This window comes from Zophobas morio, unplaced genomic scaffold (assembly GCF_036711695.1).
Source record: "Zophobas morio isolate AGI-343-1 ecotype UQ-CSIRO unplaced genomic scaffold, CSIRO_AGI_Zmor_V1 ptg000011l, whole genome shotgun sequence".
Classification (NCBI taxonomy): domain Eukaryota; kingdom Metazoa; phylum Arthropoda; class Insecta; order Coleoptera; family Tenebrionidae; genus Zophobas; species Zophobas morio.
Genome location: NW_026972116.1, coordinates 19,049,599 through 19,066,422, shown reverse-complemented (window position 1 = coordinate 19,066,422; position 16,824 = coordinate 19,049,599). Strand labels below are relative to the sequence as shown.

Below are 16,824 nucleotides of genomic sequence, written 5' to 3'. Positions count from 1 at the left end.
TAGGTTCAAATCCCATCCTCGTCGACAATTTTTTAACTTGTAGGGGTTTTCATAAAATAAATAAAATTTCGCCGAATCAAGTTTTTTATAACTTTTCGAAGAAATTTTATTTATTGGACGGGGAAATTCTGAGGAGCGTTCAATCTCGCGTCTACTACAATACTTGGTAAAAAAGGTCAAGCTCTTTAAACTTGTGACTATTGATGCCAATACGAAGTTGTCATTGTGAAAAAAGTTATCCACCTAGTCATCGTCAAAATTTTTGCTTCATCATGCCTGTTCGATCTTGATATTTTGCCTTTTGTTCAGTATCTCCATCGGTTTTAGGACATTTATCTCACGAAGAACAAGACATTATTGTCAGTGTTGTTATTCATATCAGCAGATTATGTTGTCTCTGTTGAGAACTTAATAGAACTTAAAAATATAGTCCAGTTGGTTTTCTTAATCAATTAATGACAACTTCCAGAAGGCTTTAACTTGATTCTTGTGTTTATAATTTTGGGTTATAGTCTATTATGTTTATTTTCTTGGCAGAAACGCTGCAGTCCTATCAATTTACGTTCTATAAAGTTTCGAACAATTTTTTGTTTCGGATATCCATCATTGATCCAAGCAGCTCTTTTTCTAGGTTGTGATAGTTGCACAACTTGACCAAACCAATCAAGAAACTTTATATATTCTTGAGCCATTGTGCTTAATCTTTGTTCTTTCTTTTATATTTTGCACGTACATGAATTACATAAATGACGAAACTCTTTCAACTTTTGCCGTCTTCTAAATTCTGCGTTTTTTTCTATCGAGAGTGAAAAAATTTACTACTTTTGGGTTTACGGGTACGGGTACCGAATATATCTGGATATTTTCATCTAAAGCAGTTATGGAGCTTGTATAGCACGTCGACACGCAGTTGGGGTGTCGAAAGGATCTCCAGGTTACGTAATGGCGTTTTTTCTGCAAGTGGATGGGTATCCCTTGCAAATTTACTATCGGCCATAAGTCAATGGAGAATCCAAGATGAAACAAGCCGGCTACTAACTGCGAATGATTTGTGGCGGTTTTATCGGTCCGGCGGTTCGGGGGTGGCGGTGGCAGTTGCGGCGAGCAATTTTCTCCATTTTCGTCTCTCACGTTATTAAGGATATGGAACAAAAACGGATGATGGAAGTAGAGGCCCCCATTATGTATGCAGTGTAATGTAGTGTGTACAGTAGAGAGCGTTATATGATATTTTACCAGCATCTTGGGAAATGTAATAAGTACTAACTTTGCACAAACAACTCCATGATATATCCGCCGCAGGCGCTGCAAACATCCGTCTTACGGAATTATGTATACCTCTGCAAGCATCGGAATTTATTCTGGAAATTACCCAGAAACACTTCTCCGTGTTGCATTCGATATCGGTGTCGGCACAAAAAGCTCGAAGTGCGTTTGAAACATCGATTTTATTTAATCGTTAGTGCCACTCGCAGCGAACTTACTCCCTCGGCCCTTCAATTAAGCCCTTTAATGCGGAGGGACACGTCAATCTTGGTGGTTTGCAGTAAAATAGATCACTCTGGATTGACCTAAATGGCTGATTGGTCCTTTTTGATGGTTGTACGGGAACCTGGCTCAACGCTGAAATAAAAAGGAACAGGGATAATTAAACAAGAGCTCACGGATTGCGGTTAAAGCACGGAACTCTAATTCAAAATCTTTCCCCGGACCTTTTACTGCCGCCCCCAAATACGCACTCGTTAGTGTACGCCTACACGAAAACGAAAAAATACCCACCTCAAAAAATACGAGTATAGATTACGCCGAGTGGTATCATCGTCCTAGGAATTTCCCCGAAGTCTGAAACAATACAATTTCATTTCAAAAAATGATTTCAAGGTATAGACGGATATGGAAAAACATTAGCCTCTTAACACATTTTAAGTGGTCGGTACTGTATTTAAAAGTTGTTTATGACTGATATATTAAAAACCAACCGAAAATAGTGGTACAAATGTTGGAACATGCTGAAAATGTGGAAAAACGATGAAAATAAATAGATGGGTCCTTATCGAAGCACAGTGCGTTAAAAAATTGGTGGAAAATTATTAATAAAAATTTTTTGGGATTTTTGTTTTCTGAGAACACTCCCGCAGCCCCTGCGCTATGGGGGCGCAAATTCCAAGGGGATGCGGTCCATACAAGTGTGGACAATATGAAATATATTTAAAGCAGATTACCAGCGGCAGGAAATGTTTTTTGAAAAATCGAAATATCGAGAAATCATATAAATAAAAATAAAATCAAACATCAAAAATATCGAAAAATTGAAAAATATAGTAATTGGAAAATTCCCAAAATTGAAATGTTGCAAAATTAAGAAATCGAAAACTTGGAAAATCAAGAAAACAAAAAATTAAAAAATAGCTACATCAAAATATCAAAAAATCCTAAAATCGAAAAATTAAAAAATCCAAAAATTCAAAAATTGAAAAACAGAAAAATCGAAAAGATCCATAAATCGAAAAGCAGAGAAGTCAAAAAATCGAAAAACCCAGAAATCAGAAAATCGAAACATTGAAAAATATAAATAGCATAAAATTGAAAAATTGAAGATTGCAAATTTTGAAAATTTAAAACAAGCGATAAATCGAGGAATCAAAAAATTGACAAATTAAAAACTTGGGAAATTGAATAATCGAAAAATCGTAATATCGAAATCTTGATAAATGCAGAAATTGATAAGTCAAAAAACGAAAAATTGAAAAATCTACAATTTAAAAAATCGAAAAATAAAAAAAATCAACATTGATATATCGAAAAATTGGAAATCAAAAAATCGAAAAACCCAAAAAATCCATAACCGAGAACTCGAAAAATGGAAATGTAAAAAAATCGAAAAGGTAAAAAAATCGAGAAATCAAAAAATCGAAACAGAAGAATCGAAATGTTAAAAAATCCCAAAACTGAAATATCGAAAAATTCATAAATCGATAAATCGAAAAACTGAAAAATCGAAGAAAAATTGAAGAATTGAAAAATTGAAAGATCGAGAAATCGACACGCCGAGAAATCGAAAAATGGGAAAATCGAAAAAGTAAAAAATCGAGAAATTGAAGCGAAAAATTGTAAAATTAAAAAAATCTCAATATTGAAGTATGAAAAATTGGAAAATCAAAAAATTGAAAAACCGAAAAATTGAAAAACCGGGAAATATAAAAAAACAACCGAATATCGAGAAATCGAAAAATCAAAATTTTAAAATCGTAACACCCAAAAAATCTATAACCAAGAACTCGAAAAATCGAAAGATCAAGAAATCAAAAGCTAAAAAAATCGAGAAATCAATAAATCGAAACGAAAAATTGAAGAATCGTGTAATTAAAAGCCCCAAAACGAACACATCTAAAAAGTGCGAAAACGGAAGTTGAAGAGTTGAAAGGGCAAAAATCGAAAAATTTCAAAATTGAGATGTCGATTAAAATAAAAAAATAGCTACATTAAAACATCAAAGAATCCTAAAATCTGAAATTAAAAAAATCCAAAAATTCAAAAATTGAAAAACTGGAAAATCAAAAAATTGAAATGTCGAACAATCGAAAAACTGGAAGATTCTTAAATTGAAAAGCTGTGGCGTCAAAAAATCGAAAAACTGAGAAATCGAAAATCGAAACATCGAGAAATCAAAACCACAAAAGGTCGAGAAATCGAGAAATTTAAAAGTCGAGAAGTCGCAAAAGCGAGAAATCGAAATATATAGCATTAAATCGACAAATTAAAGAATGAAAATTTAAAGCAATCGATAAATCGAAAAATCAAAAAATTGAATCGAAAACTTGGAAAATTGAATAACCGTCGTTATATCGAATTCGTGATAAATCCAGAAATCGAAAATTAAAAAAATCTCAACAGTGAAATATCGAAAAATAGAAATCAAAAAATCGAAAAACCGAAAAGTTGAAAAACCGAGAAATCTAAATAAACATCAAAAGATCAAGAAATGGAAATAGTTAGCGCAAAAGCGAAAAATTAAAATTTAAAAAATCGAAAACCCCAAAAAATGTATAACCGAGAATTCGAAAAATCGAAAGATCAAGAAATCGAAACGTAAAAAAATCGAAAAATTGAAAAATCAAAAAGGTAAAAAAATCGAGAAACCAAAAAATCGCAAAATTGAAAGATCGAGAAATTGAGACGCCGATCAAACGAAAAATCAAAAACTCGAAAGGTCGAAAAATGGGAAAAATAAAAAGTCAAAAATTGAAAAAGTAAATAATCGAGAAATTGAAACGAAAAATGGAAAAGTCTGGGAAATCTAAACAAACATCAAAAGATCTAGAAATCGGAATGGCATAAAACCAAAAAATTAAGATTCGAAAAATCTAAATTTTAAAAATCGAAAAACCCAAAAAATTAACCAAGAATTCCAAAAATCGGAACATCAAGAAATCGAAACGTAAAAAAATCGAAAAATCGAAAAAGTAAATAAAATCGAGAAATCAAAAAATCGAAAGGAAAAATCGAAAAATTCATAAATGATAAATCGAAAAACTGAAAAATTATTGAAGAATCGAAAAATTGAAAGATCGAGAAATTGAGACGCCGAGCAATCAAAACATCAAAAAGTCGAAAAAGCAAAAAATCGAGAAATCGAAACGAAAAATCGGAAAATTTAAAAAACGAAATGTAAGAAATATTAAAATCAAAATATCGAAAAACTGAAAATCGAGAAATCGAAAAATTGAGAAAACGGAAGTTAAAAAATCGAAAAATCGTGATATAATTTTGATTTTTTTCCAAAAGTCCAGATGTCTATCATAAAAATTCAACACGGATTCATTAACCACAAATTCAAGACTACCGTACTTATTAACATTGGTTTACCATGTTTCTGACAACCTTAAAACGTTTGAAAAATTTCAAAGCATTCGATCTTGCAATGTCAAATTGTAAAATGTTTTTATATATACAATTTTAATTTTTTTTCCACAAATTTGTTTGCCGAGGGTAAAAACTTACCACGGATTCATAAACCACATTGGGAGTATATTTTACAAAATTTAAATAACGTCTACTGTTGTACAACATGGAGATGACGTCATTCTGTTGTTGCTTTGGATGATCAGTCAAATTTTGGTTAGCGTTTTACCATTTATATGATATTCCTAAAATGCGTATAAAATTTGACAACAATCGGCCCAGTAATTTCGTATAGACAGATAGACAGACCTATTTTTCCGAACTGTATGGGTCAAGAAACGTCGAGAAAATATGAAATTAGGCAGTCGCTACTGTACTCGCTTACAATACTTTCTTACATTGCGATCGTGAGTAAAAATAATCATACAAGCATTTTTTGCGTAAATTAAGACTTTTTGTGAACTCCATTGTTAAGCTAACGGGAACTTCCAGACATGCTGGAAATATAGGTTGAAATTTGTAATAATGATAACGAAACCAAATGCGTCAAAACAATAATTTCATGCTTCTTTGAAATATTTCTATACCTCGTTAAAAATGATTGAAGCATTGCTTGGTCATGCTATGCATTACTTTATGGCCACTTTGAAATAGATACGTTATTATTATTATTATTATTTTAAGTACAGGAGCGTAAAATGAGAAATCGTACTAACGCGTTTCCAAACTTAAAGGATACGAAAATATGCGTTTCCCAAGTGTCTGGCTGTTTGTTAGCTCTTTTGTTACACACAAACCGAATATTCACGGAACTGAATTTGAAATTTCGGATGACGTATTAAAATTAAAGCTTCATTTAAAATATAATCCTGAAATGGTTCTATCGCTATGATGTAATAATGTGCCTTGTGAAATGTATAAATCTGGTGCTTACATAACCGACTTTGAAATATTGGTAAGAACTAACATTGATTTAATGACTACAAAGCCCAAATTAAAATTTATTTATTCATCGCCGCTAGGTACTTGATGAGGGACCACAGAATTTTTTTTATAAACGTGTATCCATAGATTTCGAAGGGACGCAGTTAAACTACTAGTAATTATAATGTTGCCCTATTTGATTTAGAATTAGTCCCTTTTTTATTGTAACTTGCTCTCAAGTTAATGTATAAGGGCTACCCGTATTTCAGCGTTCAATTTAAATGTCTGTCACACAGAACGCTCGAAAGATGAAAGGAAAAGGACGTATACATTCGGAAGCTTCGGACATAAAAAATAATGTATGGGGCTCCCATTAGTTAAAGATAAGTCTGAGATGGAGAATCTAGAAGTGCACGAAGCAAATCCACCAAAGAAGATTAAAAATATACGCGACATTATCTCTGAACGCGGCAGAGCTATTCACAATGCTCCTCCTGTTCATGTCTATCGCATTATTTAAAGGTGTCCTCTTTCTTCCCTCCAATTTGCGAAACCTGCCCTCGAATGTGAATATAAGAGGGCTTTGCTGCCTTTGTAAATTGCTCTGTCAAAATAATAATGCTATTATTAATCAAGAAAATGCTCATCCTTAACCACAATCGTCGTAGAATGTGAACCATTCACCGCGAATATTTATTTAGGCATCCTTGTTACGTCCCACCCTTGTGTGAACTCGCAGCTGATCGAACGGCGTCCGATTTGGCTAATTTCGCAAGCAGATCATTATTTTTTCCATTTTTCTTTCATATCGTTTTCGTCGTTTCAGAAAGCACCTTCATTGTGAAACTAACGAAAAGTTCAAGAGGTCTTGGTTTGAGCGTGACCGGTGGTATTGACAGCGGCGGCTCGTGGCCTGGGCTAATACGAATCAAAAGACTGTTCCCACATCAGCCAGCGTCGGCCTGTGGTCTTTTAAACGTAGGGGATCTCTTAATAGAAGCTAACGGAATTACGCTTACCGGCCTTACAAATTATGTAAGTACGCTTTAAAGGCGCGAATTTCGCAACTTTCCGCATTAACAAAAACACTCGTCACAAAGAACCCGTCTAGGATAGTTTGCCAACAAGAGACATTAGGGCACTTTTTCGCCGGATTAATTTGCGAGAACAAGATGTTGCCTGCGAAATGTGCCCGGTGTGTTCAGGCAGCCGGTGGGGTCGTGAGATTTAATTAAAGATGCAAATTCCAGGAGGCTCTAGAAGTATTAAGAACTGCACCTAACCAAGTCGACTTGAAGGTGTGTCGACCTCCTCCGGACGTACTGAGCTGTGTGAGTCCCATATCCGAAGTTCCTCCGCCGCCACCAAGAAGAGAACCGCCCACTAGTCTTAACTTGCATTCGTCGGAGATGTACTGTACTCCAGAGGATGACTATTATCACGGCGTAAGTCACTCACTGTTTCGGGCTAAATACGTGCGAAATTGTTGACAAAATTTTGGCGCTGAATTGCTCAATTTTCATACGAGATTATTTCCCGAATTAAAATTATTTATTTAAAAATACGCCGTGGACGGATTAATTCTAATGGGGTTTGGTGGTCATGGAATTGCGGTTTCAGGTACCTGAAACGCCCGAACAGCAGAGGAAAGTTTTTACCTACATTTGCTGCAGATACACGTGCGATCCGTGCAATGTGAGTCGCAGACTTTTATTTATTTAAATTGTTAAAAGCATGCGATCTAAAAATAAGAACAATACTAGTTATAAGAATTTTAGCGTAGAATATTGTTTTCTACAAATTGGTCACACATATACGTACTATTCTTATTTGTTCCCAAATTGTGATAAGAAAAATCGTTCCAAGAGTTTTATTGCAGTTAATTTAAGCAAGAAAAATCGCAACAAAAAAACCCTAATTTGAAGTACACAACAGTATTTTTTTTCGCCCATTTTTCCTAACTTTGTTACAGTTGTTGATAAAGCTTCAGAAATTAACAGTAGTAGGATTTGCCGTACGATTTGTGTAATTATTTATACCGGGTAATTTTTTGGATTTGTGATCTAGACCCAAGAATTTGTTGCCGAAAGGTAGGTTGTAAATTGACTCAGTTTTTAATTTAAAATAAATTGGTCGAAAGAGCTACTTAAACGGTCTGCATAAAATTTCCTTCGAAAGTTCAAACTTATTTGAGCTGTATGAGCTGTTGAGCCGTCATGCTGAAAATTTACTTTCTGCAATTCTTCATGACCAAGCTGGTCAATAAATTTCTGCAGCATGTTCATATATATATCTCGCACCCGTGACTTTCTAACGCGTTTCTTCAAAATAATGAGGATTTTCTGTACTCCACATTTCCACATGGTCATATTTTGCGAATTTATATACCCGGATAGATGAAACCAAACCTTTCTAATAATTTTCTGACAAGTTGAATTTGCAAGTCCACGTTTTCGCAATGTGCGACTTCCTGATTTTTTCTTAATGGTATGAGTCTCACAGAAATTTTATCACATAACTGAGCGTCCTTAAAAAATTGGCTTCAAAAACAATACCAAGGAAATTTTCGCGAAATTCCTGAAAACAGGGTCATACACCCATTCACCATTCACTTGTTTATTACGGAAGTAATAAGACTCAAGCATGAATTTCTTATAATCTTCAAAGAAAACTTGTCTTGAGATCACAATTCTACTTCTATGCCAAACGCCCTTGGATAGTTTCGATTCACTGTCAGATAAATATGTAGCTTTAAAAAAGGTTAATGTTTGTCGAAAATTGACAAAACAATAAGCGAAACGAATTTGGGAAAATGAAAACAAACCACAATTAATATTGTTAAAGTAGGATTTGTAAATTTGTTGTTGACGTTGAAGTGGCAAAATGTAGCCCCGCCCTCCCGCCCTATCTCAATTGTGATGATTCTTTTTAATTCTTCGTGAGACAAAGGGGCGGAGCTTAACTGCAAAATCCTTATTTCTACGAGAAACTAAAATGTTCATTAAGAAAAAAATAAAGCCAAAGATTAGACCCGATCTTAATTCTCAATTGTGCTAAATTTTTCATTCGTTGTAAGATCGAGGGACGAGGCTTAATTGCAAAATCCATATTTGTCTACAAGAATTCACCATTTTAAACCTGTTTTAAGGTTCTTGTTCTGAAAAGACGACTACGTATATTAAGAAAAAAGGCAAAATATAAGCCCCGCCCATCCTCCCTATCTCAATTGTGATGATTTTTTTTAATCGTGGAGAGCCAACGGAGCGGAATTTAATTGCAAAATCCTTGTTATTTGTTTACAAGAAATTACCGTGTAACACATGTTTTTGAGTATCGTGTTATTCGAAAAATACTATGTATATTAAGACAAAATTAAAGCCAAAGATTAAACCCCACTCATACCTGCCCTGATCTAAATAGTAATGAAGTTTTCATTTGCCATTTTAAACGTGTTAAATTTCCAAGAATAAAAAAAATCATCACAATAGAGATGGGGTGGGTGGGCGGGGTTTATATTTTGCCTTTTGTTTTAATATACATGGTATTCTTTGAACAACACAATACTCAAAAGCATGTTTTTTATTTCTTGTAAAGAAATAAGTATTTTGCAGTTAATTGGTTCACGGCCAATAAAAAAAAATCATCACAATTGAGACAGGGTGGGCGGGCGGGCTTACATTTTGATTTTTCGTTTTAATATGTGTAGACTGGTTGTCACAACATGAAATTTAAAACATGTTTAAAATGGAAAATTCGTATAAGGAAATATTGATTTTGCAATTAGGCTCGACTCCGAAATTGCAAAATCCGTATTTCTTTGCAAAAATGTACCATTTTAACCATGTTCTAAGTTTCTTGTTGTGAAAAGATGGCTATGTATATTAAGAAAAAAAGCCAAAATGTAAGCCCCGCCCACCCGCCCCATCTCAATTCTGATGATTTTTTTTTATTCGTTGTAGGCCGAGGGGCGGAGCTTAATTGTAAAATCCTTATTTTTCTACGAGAAATTACCAAATAGAAGCTCCACCCATCCATCTCGATCTCAATCGTGATGAATTTTTCATTTGTTGTCAGACCGTTCTTGTTGTTTAAAGATGAGTACACATATTAAGGACAAAGGCAAAATGTAAGCCCCGCCCACCCGCCCTATCTCAATTGTGATGATTTTTTTATTCGTCGTGTGCCAAAGGGGCAAAGCTTAATTGCAAAATTTTTATTTTCATACAAGAAATAAAAAACATGTTTGAGTATCGTGTTGTGCAAAGAATATCATGTATATTCAGAAAAGAAAGGCAAAATATAAAGTGAAGTGTGCATGTTACGCTACTGACTGACAGTCCGTTATCAGATCTGATGACTCACTGTATTGAAATCAAAATGATCCATCTTAAATCGACCTTAAGACACGAGATAATAGGCAACCCACTACAACACAAGCTGTATGTTCTAAGAGACGACCTACGTAATTTGGTGACGTAATGGGCGGCGAAAACTAGATCACAAATCAAAAAATCACACGGTGGTAGTTTCGCATGTGTCTATAAATATTTCTGTTCTGCACAATTTTTTGCCATTTTCGCCACAACTGCGGTCTGAATGGTAAGTTTCAGACGTCCATACCATACGTAAACTAATTTTAGTATCACTATTTTGTTTTTTTTAAGCCAGAGGCTGGAAATTATAGAAATATTTTGACGAGGTATCTATGGTCATTAAAAAAAAGTTAATTACCAATTTGCAATCTTCTGGAAGTTTGAATTAAATTCCTACAGTTTTATTTTATTTTAAAGACAGTTCGCGTGCTTTTATTGCTAAATCTAGACCATAAGATATTAAATAGTGCCGTATCAAAAACACCATTTTTTAGGCAATCCTACGTATCAACATTGTTCATATAGTTCCCGTAAATACGATTAAATTTGGTCTAGATTTGATTATTTTGACTTAATCGGTTTCTTTGTCGTTGATTTCTTGCACAACTATCCTGTTTTTTAGATCTTACGAATGTGATTGTGATTTTCACTCCAGACCCCTCTTTTTCTCACCAGAGGTACGATTTTTGTTTCTCGATCGAAAAAAACTCGATAGCGATAAAATCTCGTTTGCTGATTGGTCGAGAGGCTGAGTTGGTGAGACATTTCTGGCACATTTCTCGATTCTGTCACGAAATCAAGTCTTCATGGAGTGATATTTTCTCGATAACTCTGAGTGAAGTGATAAATTTTGGAGACATAACCTCGAAATTTATGTCAAAATAGAAGTTCAAAATCGTAATTCTGAGTTATAAGTTCTTAAAATTAAGGTAATTGTAAACTTTTGAGTATTTAATAAGCTTATATGCAAAGAATAAATGCAAACTTTGAATTTAAAAGCTACGCAATGACATTTATCGCAAGTGATAATTTATCACTTCGATCGAGAAACAAAATCCCACCGATGTCGATTACGTGGTTGCATGTCATATGGTCGTTGATTTCATCATAGAAAACTATTGTTCTTGTTATTCTTACAATGTCTTGAACATTCATTTTCTCATTTTTTTCATGCACACCACCTTCTCTTCGCTCTGTCTCTTTTTCTCTCTTTTCATCCATCTCTTTAATTTTTCTAGTCTTGACATTCTGCCATTTTTATTTGTAATCGAAAACTTTCAAAACTCTAGCAGAATTGTCAAGAACGGCATTGACGATATGTCTTTCTATTGCCTTTCCAGCTATTGTCTGACGTGATATTAGTTCCTTCACATTTTCTTACGCAATTAATATTTTAAAATTCTCTAGACTCTTTGTCAGCTGTTATTTTTAACACCTCATTCTGAAAATCTCAGGTTTTTCTTTTCAAATGAAACTTCTTAGAACATTCTGTTCCACATGCCTCTTACGTAGAAGCCGAAAGTCTTTTAATTTCTGAATAAAACCCATCTATCGTTTGTGCCGTTTAACCTGGCAACGTACAAAACCCTTGAGTTTTTGAAATGTAACGTAATAAAAAACCAAAAAATTCAATTTTGATAGTCATAAAAATTCCAGAAATAATTCGATTTACTATGACATTTTAATATATAGAAATCAAATTTTAATACGAATAGAAGCAGAGTTGCAAAAACTTAATAATAATAATAATTTGTGTAAGATTAAACTTCTTCAGAAATCGATAGATTTTTGATAAATGACAACATATAAAATACATTGCTTACGGGTTTTGTACGATGCGAAGTCAAAGGGGAACGAACAACAGAACTTTTTTTTAATATTTTTTCAAATTATATAATTCTTTTTAATTAAACTTATAATTTTCTGCAATTTAAATTAATATAATTAATATTTAGGAGCACTTTTCCACCAAAGCACCATTTATCTTTCTCTCTGCACTAATTCTCCAGCTAATTACACACATAATTCAACAATTCTGCTTGTGTAAGAAATAAACATTTTTGTCAGATTTCCATAAAAAAATACGTAGAAACTTATTCATTTCTGCGTATTCCATAAATAACTGAAATTCTGTATCATGTTTTTTTTTTATAATCCACAAAAAACCTCCCCATTTCTTCTTGTATTTTCAGCGTTTATTTAAAAATATACCAAAATAATAAGAGCTTTAGTCGTTGCTGTGCTATTATTGTTTTTTGTTCTGTTTCGCCTCGCTGCTAAACACGTCTCACAACAACACATTGTTTTCCTAGCTTGATGGAATTATTTATTTTTGCCTCATAAAAATACCTTGTCTTTTGTCTCAGTTAATAGCGCAGAATTGCATTTTTGTTCTCTCGGCGAACCGAAATTCCCTGCGGTTGATTTTCCTCATATAGGAACTAAGCCACAAAAATTAAACAAAAACGACAAATGAAAAACAAATCGTGGCTCGAATAGTCTGTAACAGATATAAAATGTCTGCTTTTATAGCGATTTTCAGTTTATTGTGTTTGTTAGAGCAGTTTACAGCAGCTTCGGCAACTACTAAAAGCTCCTGGGAAAAAGAACTTAATTTATGGCTGAGGGCTATACTGAAAATTTTATCCTAAAACTACAAAAAAAGTCAGTTCAAAAAAATTATTTTAGCTTTTTACAACTAAGACGGTGAAGTCCTCAAAGGATTATTGTTGATGATGATATTCATAAACTGAAACTATTGTGCGTTTGTCACAATTGCTTAAAGCGTTATACATTCATTCATCCAACTGCATTAATTTTAATCAACCATCCGGGATTGCTATTATATTATCAACAAACATAAACAGGTGTTGGATTTTCAATTATACAAGCAGACACGTAACTGTCATACCACATCTTGGATGCAATTCAGTCATTTAACCATTTGAGCAATTAACGTAATTTGTCTCTTAAAAGTGTTTCCCAATTGGAGTGTAGTCACGATTATACTCGCATCAGACCAGAAACTAATTAATAACTTGACACGAGGGAAATAATCAGTTGAAAATAAAAGAAAATAGATGTTACAAAGTCGGCTTTGCAGGAATTTGAGGTGACGCTGACCAAAATACAGGGATCTCTAGGATTTACGTTACGTAAAGAAGACGATAGTGCTTTAGGACATTACGTAAGAGCTCTAGTGCGTGAACCTGCTCTCACGGATGGCAGGATCCGAGCAGGAGACAAAATTATAGCTGTAAGTTTCAGCATTCAGCGCTTTCCGCAACTAAAATCCTCTCTATAGGTGAACGAGGTTGAAATTTCGTCGATGTCTCACGAACAGGCTGTACAGTTTCTTAGACAATGCGGTGACGTGGTCAAGTTGCGGTTGTACAGGGACTCGGCGCAAACTCCAGTGGCTGCTCTCTCGCCAACAGAAACCACACCAAGGACTTCCTTCTCGAAAAAGACTAACTTGAGGTATTTTACTGAACTCGCTCGCATGAGGACCAGGCAACTGTTAAACACGCCATTGTTAAACGCAGGATGTTTTTAGACAAAGTGACCTATGCAATTTTTTCGTCACGTTGGATAAACTGATTTTTTAAAATTTCAATAAAGGTGCTACCTGCAAATGAAAAAAATAGTTCCCAACTCAAGCGTGAAGAATTAATAATGAGAGTAGGAACATATTTTCTGTTTAGATGGCCTACCTTTGCCTAAAAACATCCTGAACAGTATATAGTTCTCTCCCTAAAAGCCCGGGATTTCTCTCGAGGTGGCGGAGTTTTACTAGCAGTGAATTCTACTCTAAATTCTAGGATCTTAAATGTTAACACAGTTTTTAATCAAATTGCTATTTCGATGATTATCGGGTGTTTAACTGAAAAATCTTTTTGGCGCTGATTTTTGTAAACATTTGTACGACAGCCAAGAACGCCGAACGATATAACCTAACCTTACTTTTTCGTATAATAAAATTACCGCCAACTCGATCACTTTCATTGGAAAATGTTTTTCATGACTCGATTCCAGGCAAGAAGCCGTAGACATGCTGAACGACATAGCCGTACGAAAGCTCATCCCCAGCAACCACCCTACGTACAAGTGTACCCAGTCCCCGACTTCTTCGCCTCGTCGACTCCGTCGCCAGGCCTGTCCATCTGATGCTTCCCAAATGACCGACGTTTCGATGAAATACTTGATAAACGAGGAGCAGTTCCACGAAGGTTTGCTCCAGAAATGCTCGCTCCCTTACGACGACGACATCAATCTCTTCACCATCGACCCCGACGACGGCGACAGACCGTCCAGGCCCAGCTCGCTGGACCTCTACAACCCCAACCAGACTCCCGTCGCCTGTAGGAAGCCCCGTTTCAACTTCTCCCTCGCTCACAACGCCTACGAACTGAACAATCTCGATGCAGACGTTTTAGATGCCCCGAATTTAACGTACAACTTGGGTAACGACGACGTCAAGAGTACGGAAGTGGAATGCGGGGACAGTTTTCCTAAGGAACCGGCAAGTATGCCGCATATTCCGAGCGACAATCCTGGCTTCAGCTACAAGAATCCAGCCTACCAGTCCGCTCACCCGCCATGCGGGACCGAGCTAGAGGAGAAGCCCGCACCGCCGGTGGCCAAGAGCGGCAAACCGGACGATAGTAACATGAAGAAGTGGAAGGGGGTGGTGTTCGAGGGGCACGACGAGAAGGAGGAAGTGCCGAAGATGACCATCGAGGAAGAATATGAAGTATGAGGTGGGAGTTGCAGGGCGAATCGGATTTTTAATGGTTTGTTGTAGATCCTTGCGATTGAGCTGAACAGGGGATGGAACAGTAGGTTGGGGTTCAGTCTGCAGGGGGCTGCGGGGGTGACGTACGTAAGTGCCGTGCATGCGGATAGCGTGGCTGCTAGGGACGGTAGATTAAAACCGGGAGATCGAGTGATAAAGGTAAGGTGGCGGTGGGTGAGACTCATGTTTGAATAAGTATTTGTTTCGTAGGTGAACGACGAGAGTGTGGAGCATTTAAGTACCAATGAGATCATCGACTTGCTGCGAATAGTAAGAGGTCCAGTTTGTATAGTTGTATCCAGAATTAAATCAAAAGAAGACTGCCCAAAAAGCAATGCAGAGAATTGAAACGTAGTACAAGTTATATTCTAAGAGCATCTATCAGATATAACAGTAAATAGAAGTTGATATATTGCATGTTAAGCGGATATGATTGAATAATTTAGAATGTTTTAAAAATTTTAAATTCCTTATTAAGACGAAAAATGTGATAGTTTAGTAACAGTTTTATTGCGGTTGTTTTTAATGATTCCCCTAAGTGAAATGTGATTATATTTTTAAATGCGCTATTTTGTTATTACTTTTTTTTTCTGTTTTCAAATGCGTAAAATATAAAATGTTCTCGTATTTAGAATTCTAAGCTAGTCTTGTATTGTAAACTATTATGGTACACCTTAACTTATGGACTTATTATATAAGTCTAGTTAGAACTGTATGTAGTTAATATTACGACTATTATTAGATTCAATGTTCAACAAGTAGAATCAAAGTGTACAACAATATTCGATTTTAAAGATAATGATATTAAAAAAATTGTATTCTAAATTCTCGCCTAAATAGCAAATGTGTATTCTTTATTTTTTGTAAGATAATGTTGAATCAAAACTATAAAATCAATTAAATTCTAGCAATACTTGGAACTAAAAAGTCTACGATATTTGTTATGAGAGCCATTACTATTCAGATTTTGTTACACTTTTTAATAGAAATTTTTAATAGGTAATTCATTCTTTTTAATTCAAACCAAAGATGAATAAATATCGTTGAAACCATTTCAAACTGGTGTTTTATTCACTTGCCGTATCCCTAATGGAAAAAAAATAACATAACCTAGCGCCGTCTGGATGTGTCTACTATCCCACATCAAGAAAAAGAACAGATTGCTGGTGGAAGCGTAACAAGATGTCTGTGAGTCACGTGAATTAAAGAACTTAAGCTAACTGGTAAAACGCGTGATTCTGTGTAATAAAAACAGATATAATTTAATTTTTTAACTTCTAGCTTTTGTTTTGCCGCGTTTTCTTATTTGTTAAACACAGAGGTGATTCAGATTTTGTCGTCCAAGCAATAACGCTTTTACTAACGGAGATATCGATAAGAGATAGACGCTAAACTTGATGATAAGTTAATCAAAATTTTGAAAGCCAAATTAAACCGCAAAATTTGTGTAACACGTTTTTAGATGGTATATGAAGACAAAACAACTAATATTTTATTTTCACAATTACGCTGCTTTATGAAGGTTTTAGAAGTCTTTTCCGCAGGTAGGAGTTGTAGTTACAGCAAAATCGTAATGTAAATTCCTCCTAAATTAATAAATAATTTCACTAATAATAACGTACCCATCCATACACAATTATTAAATTAACAAAAAATAATTAAAATAGATTGATTGATAGCCACTCTGTTACAGTAAATAAGGAATTACCGCGTCTAACATATATAATATAATATATAATTCAGTACTTTGTACAGACTGAATGTGAGTATTAATTAGTAATTAGTAACTATAATTAATCATAATAGGCGTAATTTATAAAAATGTAAAAC

The 16,824-nt window shown here is 34.7% G+C and overlaps 1 protein-coding gene and 1 long non-coding RNA gene across 4 annotated transcripts in view; one reads left to right on the top strand and one right to left on the bottom strand.

The window, feature by feature from the left end:
• LOC135127120 (tyrosine-protein phosphatase non-receptor type 13-like) overlaps nucleotides 1-15,964 on the top strand; it is a 249,908-nt gene extending 233,944 nt beyond the window's left edge. Inside the window, exons 8-15 of one of the 3 annotated variants that reach the window (XM_064053452.1) lie at nucleotides 6,653-6,861; nucleotides 7,077-7,271; nucleotides 7,447-7,521; nucleotides 13,303-13,455; nucleotides 13,504-13,679; nucleotides 14,235-14,952; nucleotides 15,004-15,153; nucleotides 15,205-15,964. In XM_064053452.1, coding sequence (XP_063909522.1) covers nucleotides 6,653-6,861; nucleotides 7,077-7,271; nucleotides 7,447-7,521; nucleotides 13,303-13,455; nucleotides 13,504-13,679; nucleotides 14,235-14,952; nucleotides 15,004-15,153; nucleotides 15,205-15,342 — 1,814 coding nt within the window. In that variant the 3' untranslated portion in view covers nucleotides 15,343-15,964. The remainder of the gene's footprint in view (nucleotides 1-6,652; nucleotides 6,862-7,076; nucleotides 7,272-7,446; nucleotides 7,522-13,302; nucleotides 13,456-13,503; nucleotides 13,680-14,234; nucleotides 14,953-15,003; nucleotides 15,154-15,204) is intronic. The other 2 variants (XM_064053454.1, XM_064053453.1) reach the window with 2 other exon arrangements.
• The window catches only part of LOC135127129 (uncharacterized), a 91,746-nt gene continuing 76,322 nt past the window's right edge, over nucleotides 1,401-16,824 (bottom strand). Inside the window, exons 2-3 of the long non-coding RNA XR_010280173.1 lie at nucleotides 1,780-1,842; nucleotides 1,401-1,623 (exon numbers count right to left, since the gene is read on the bottom strand). This is a non-coding gene — a long non-coding RNA (uncharacterized LOC135127129). The remainder of the gene's footprint in view (nucleotides 1,624-1,779; nucleotides 1,843-16,824) is intronic.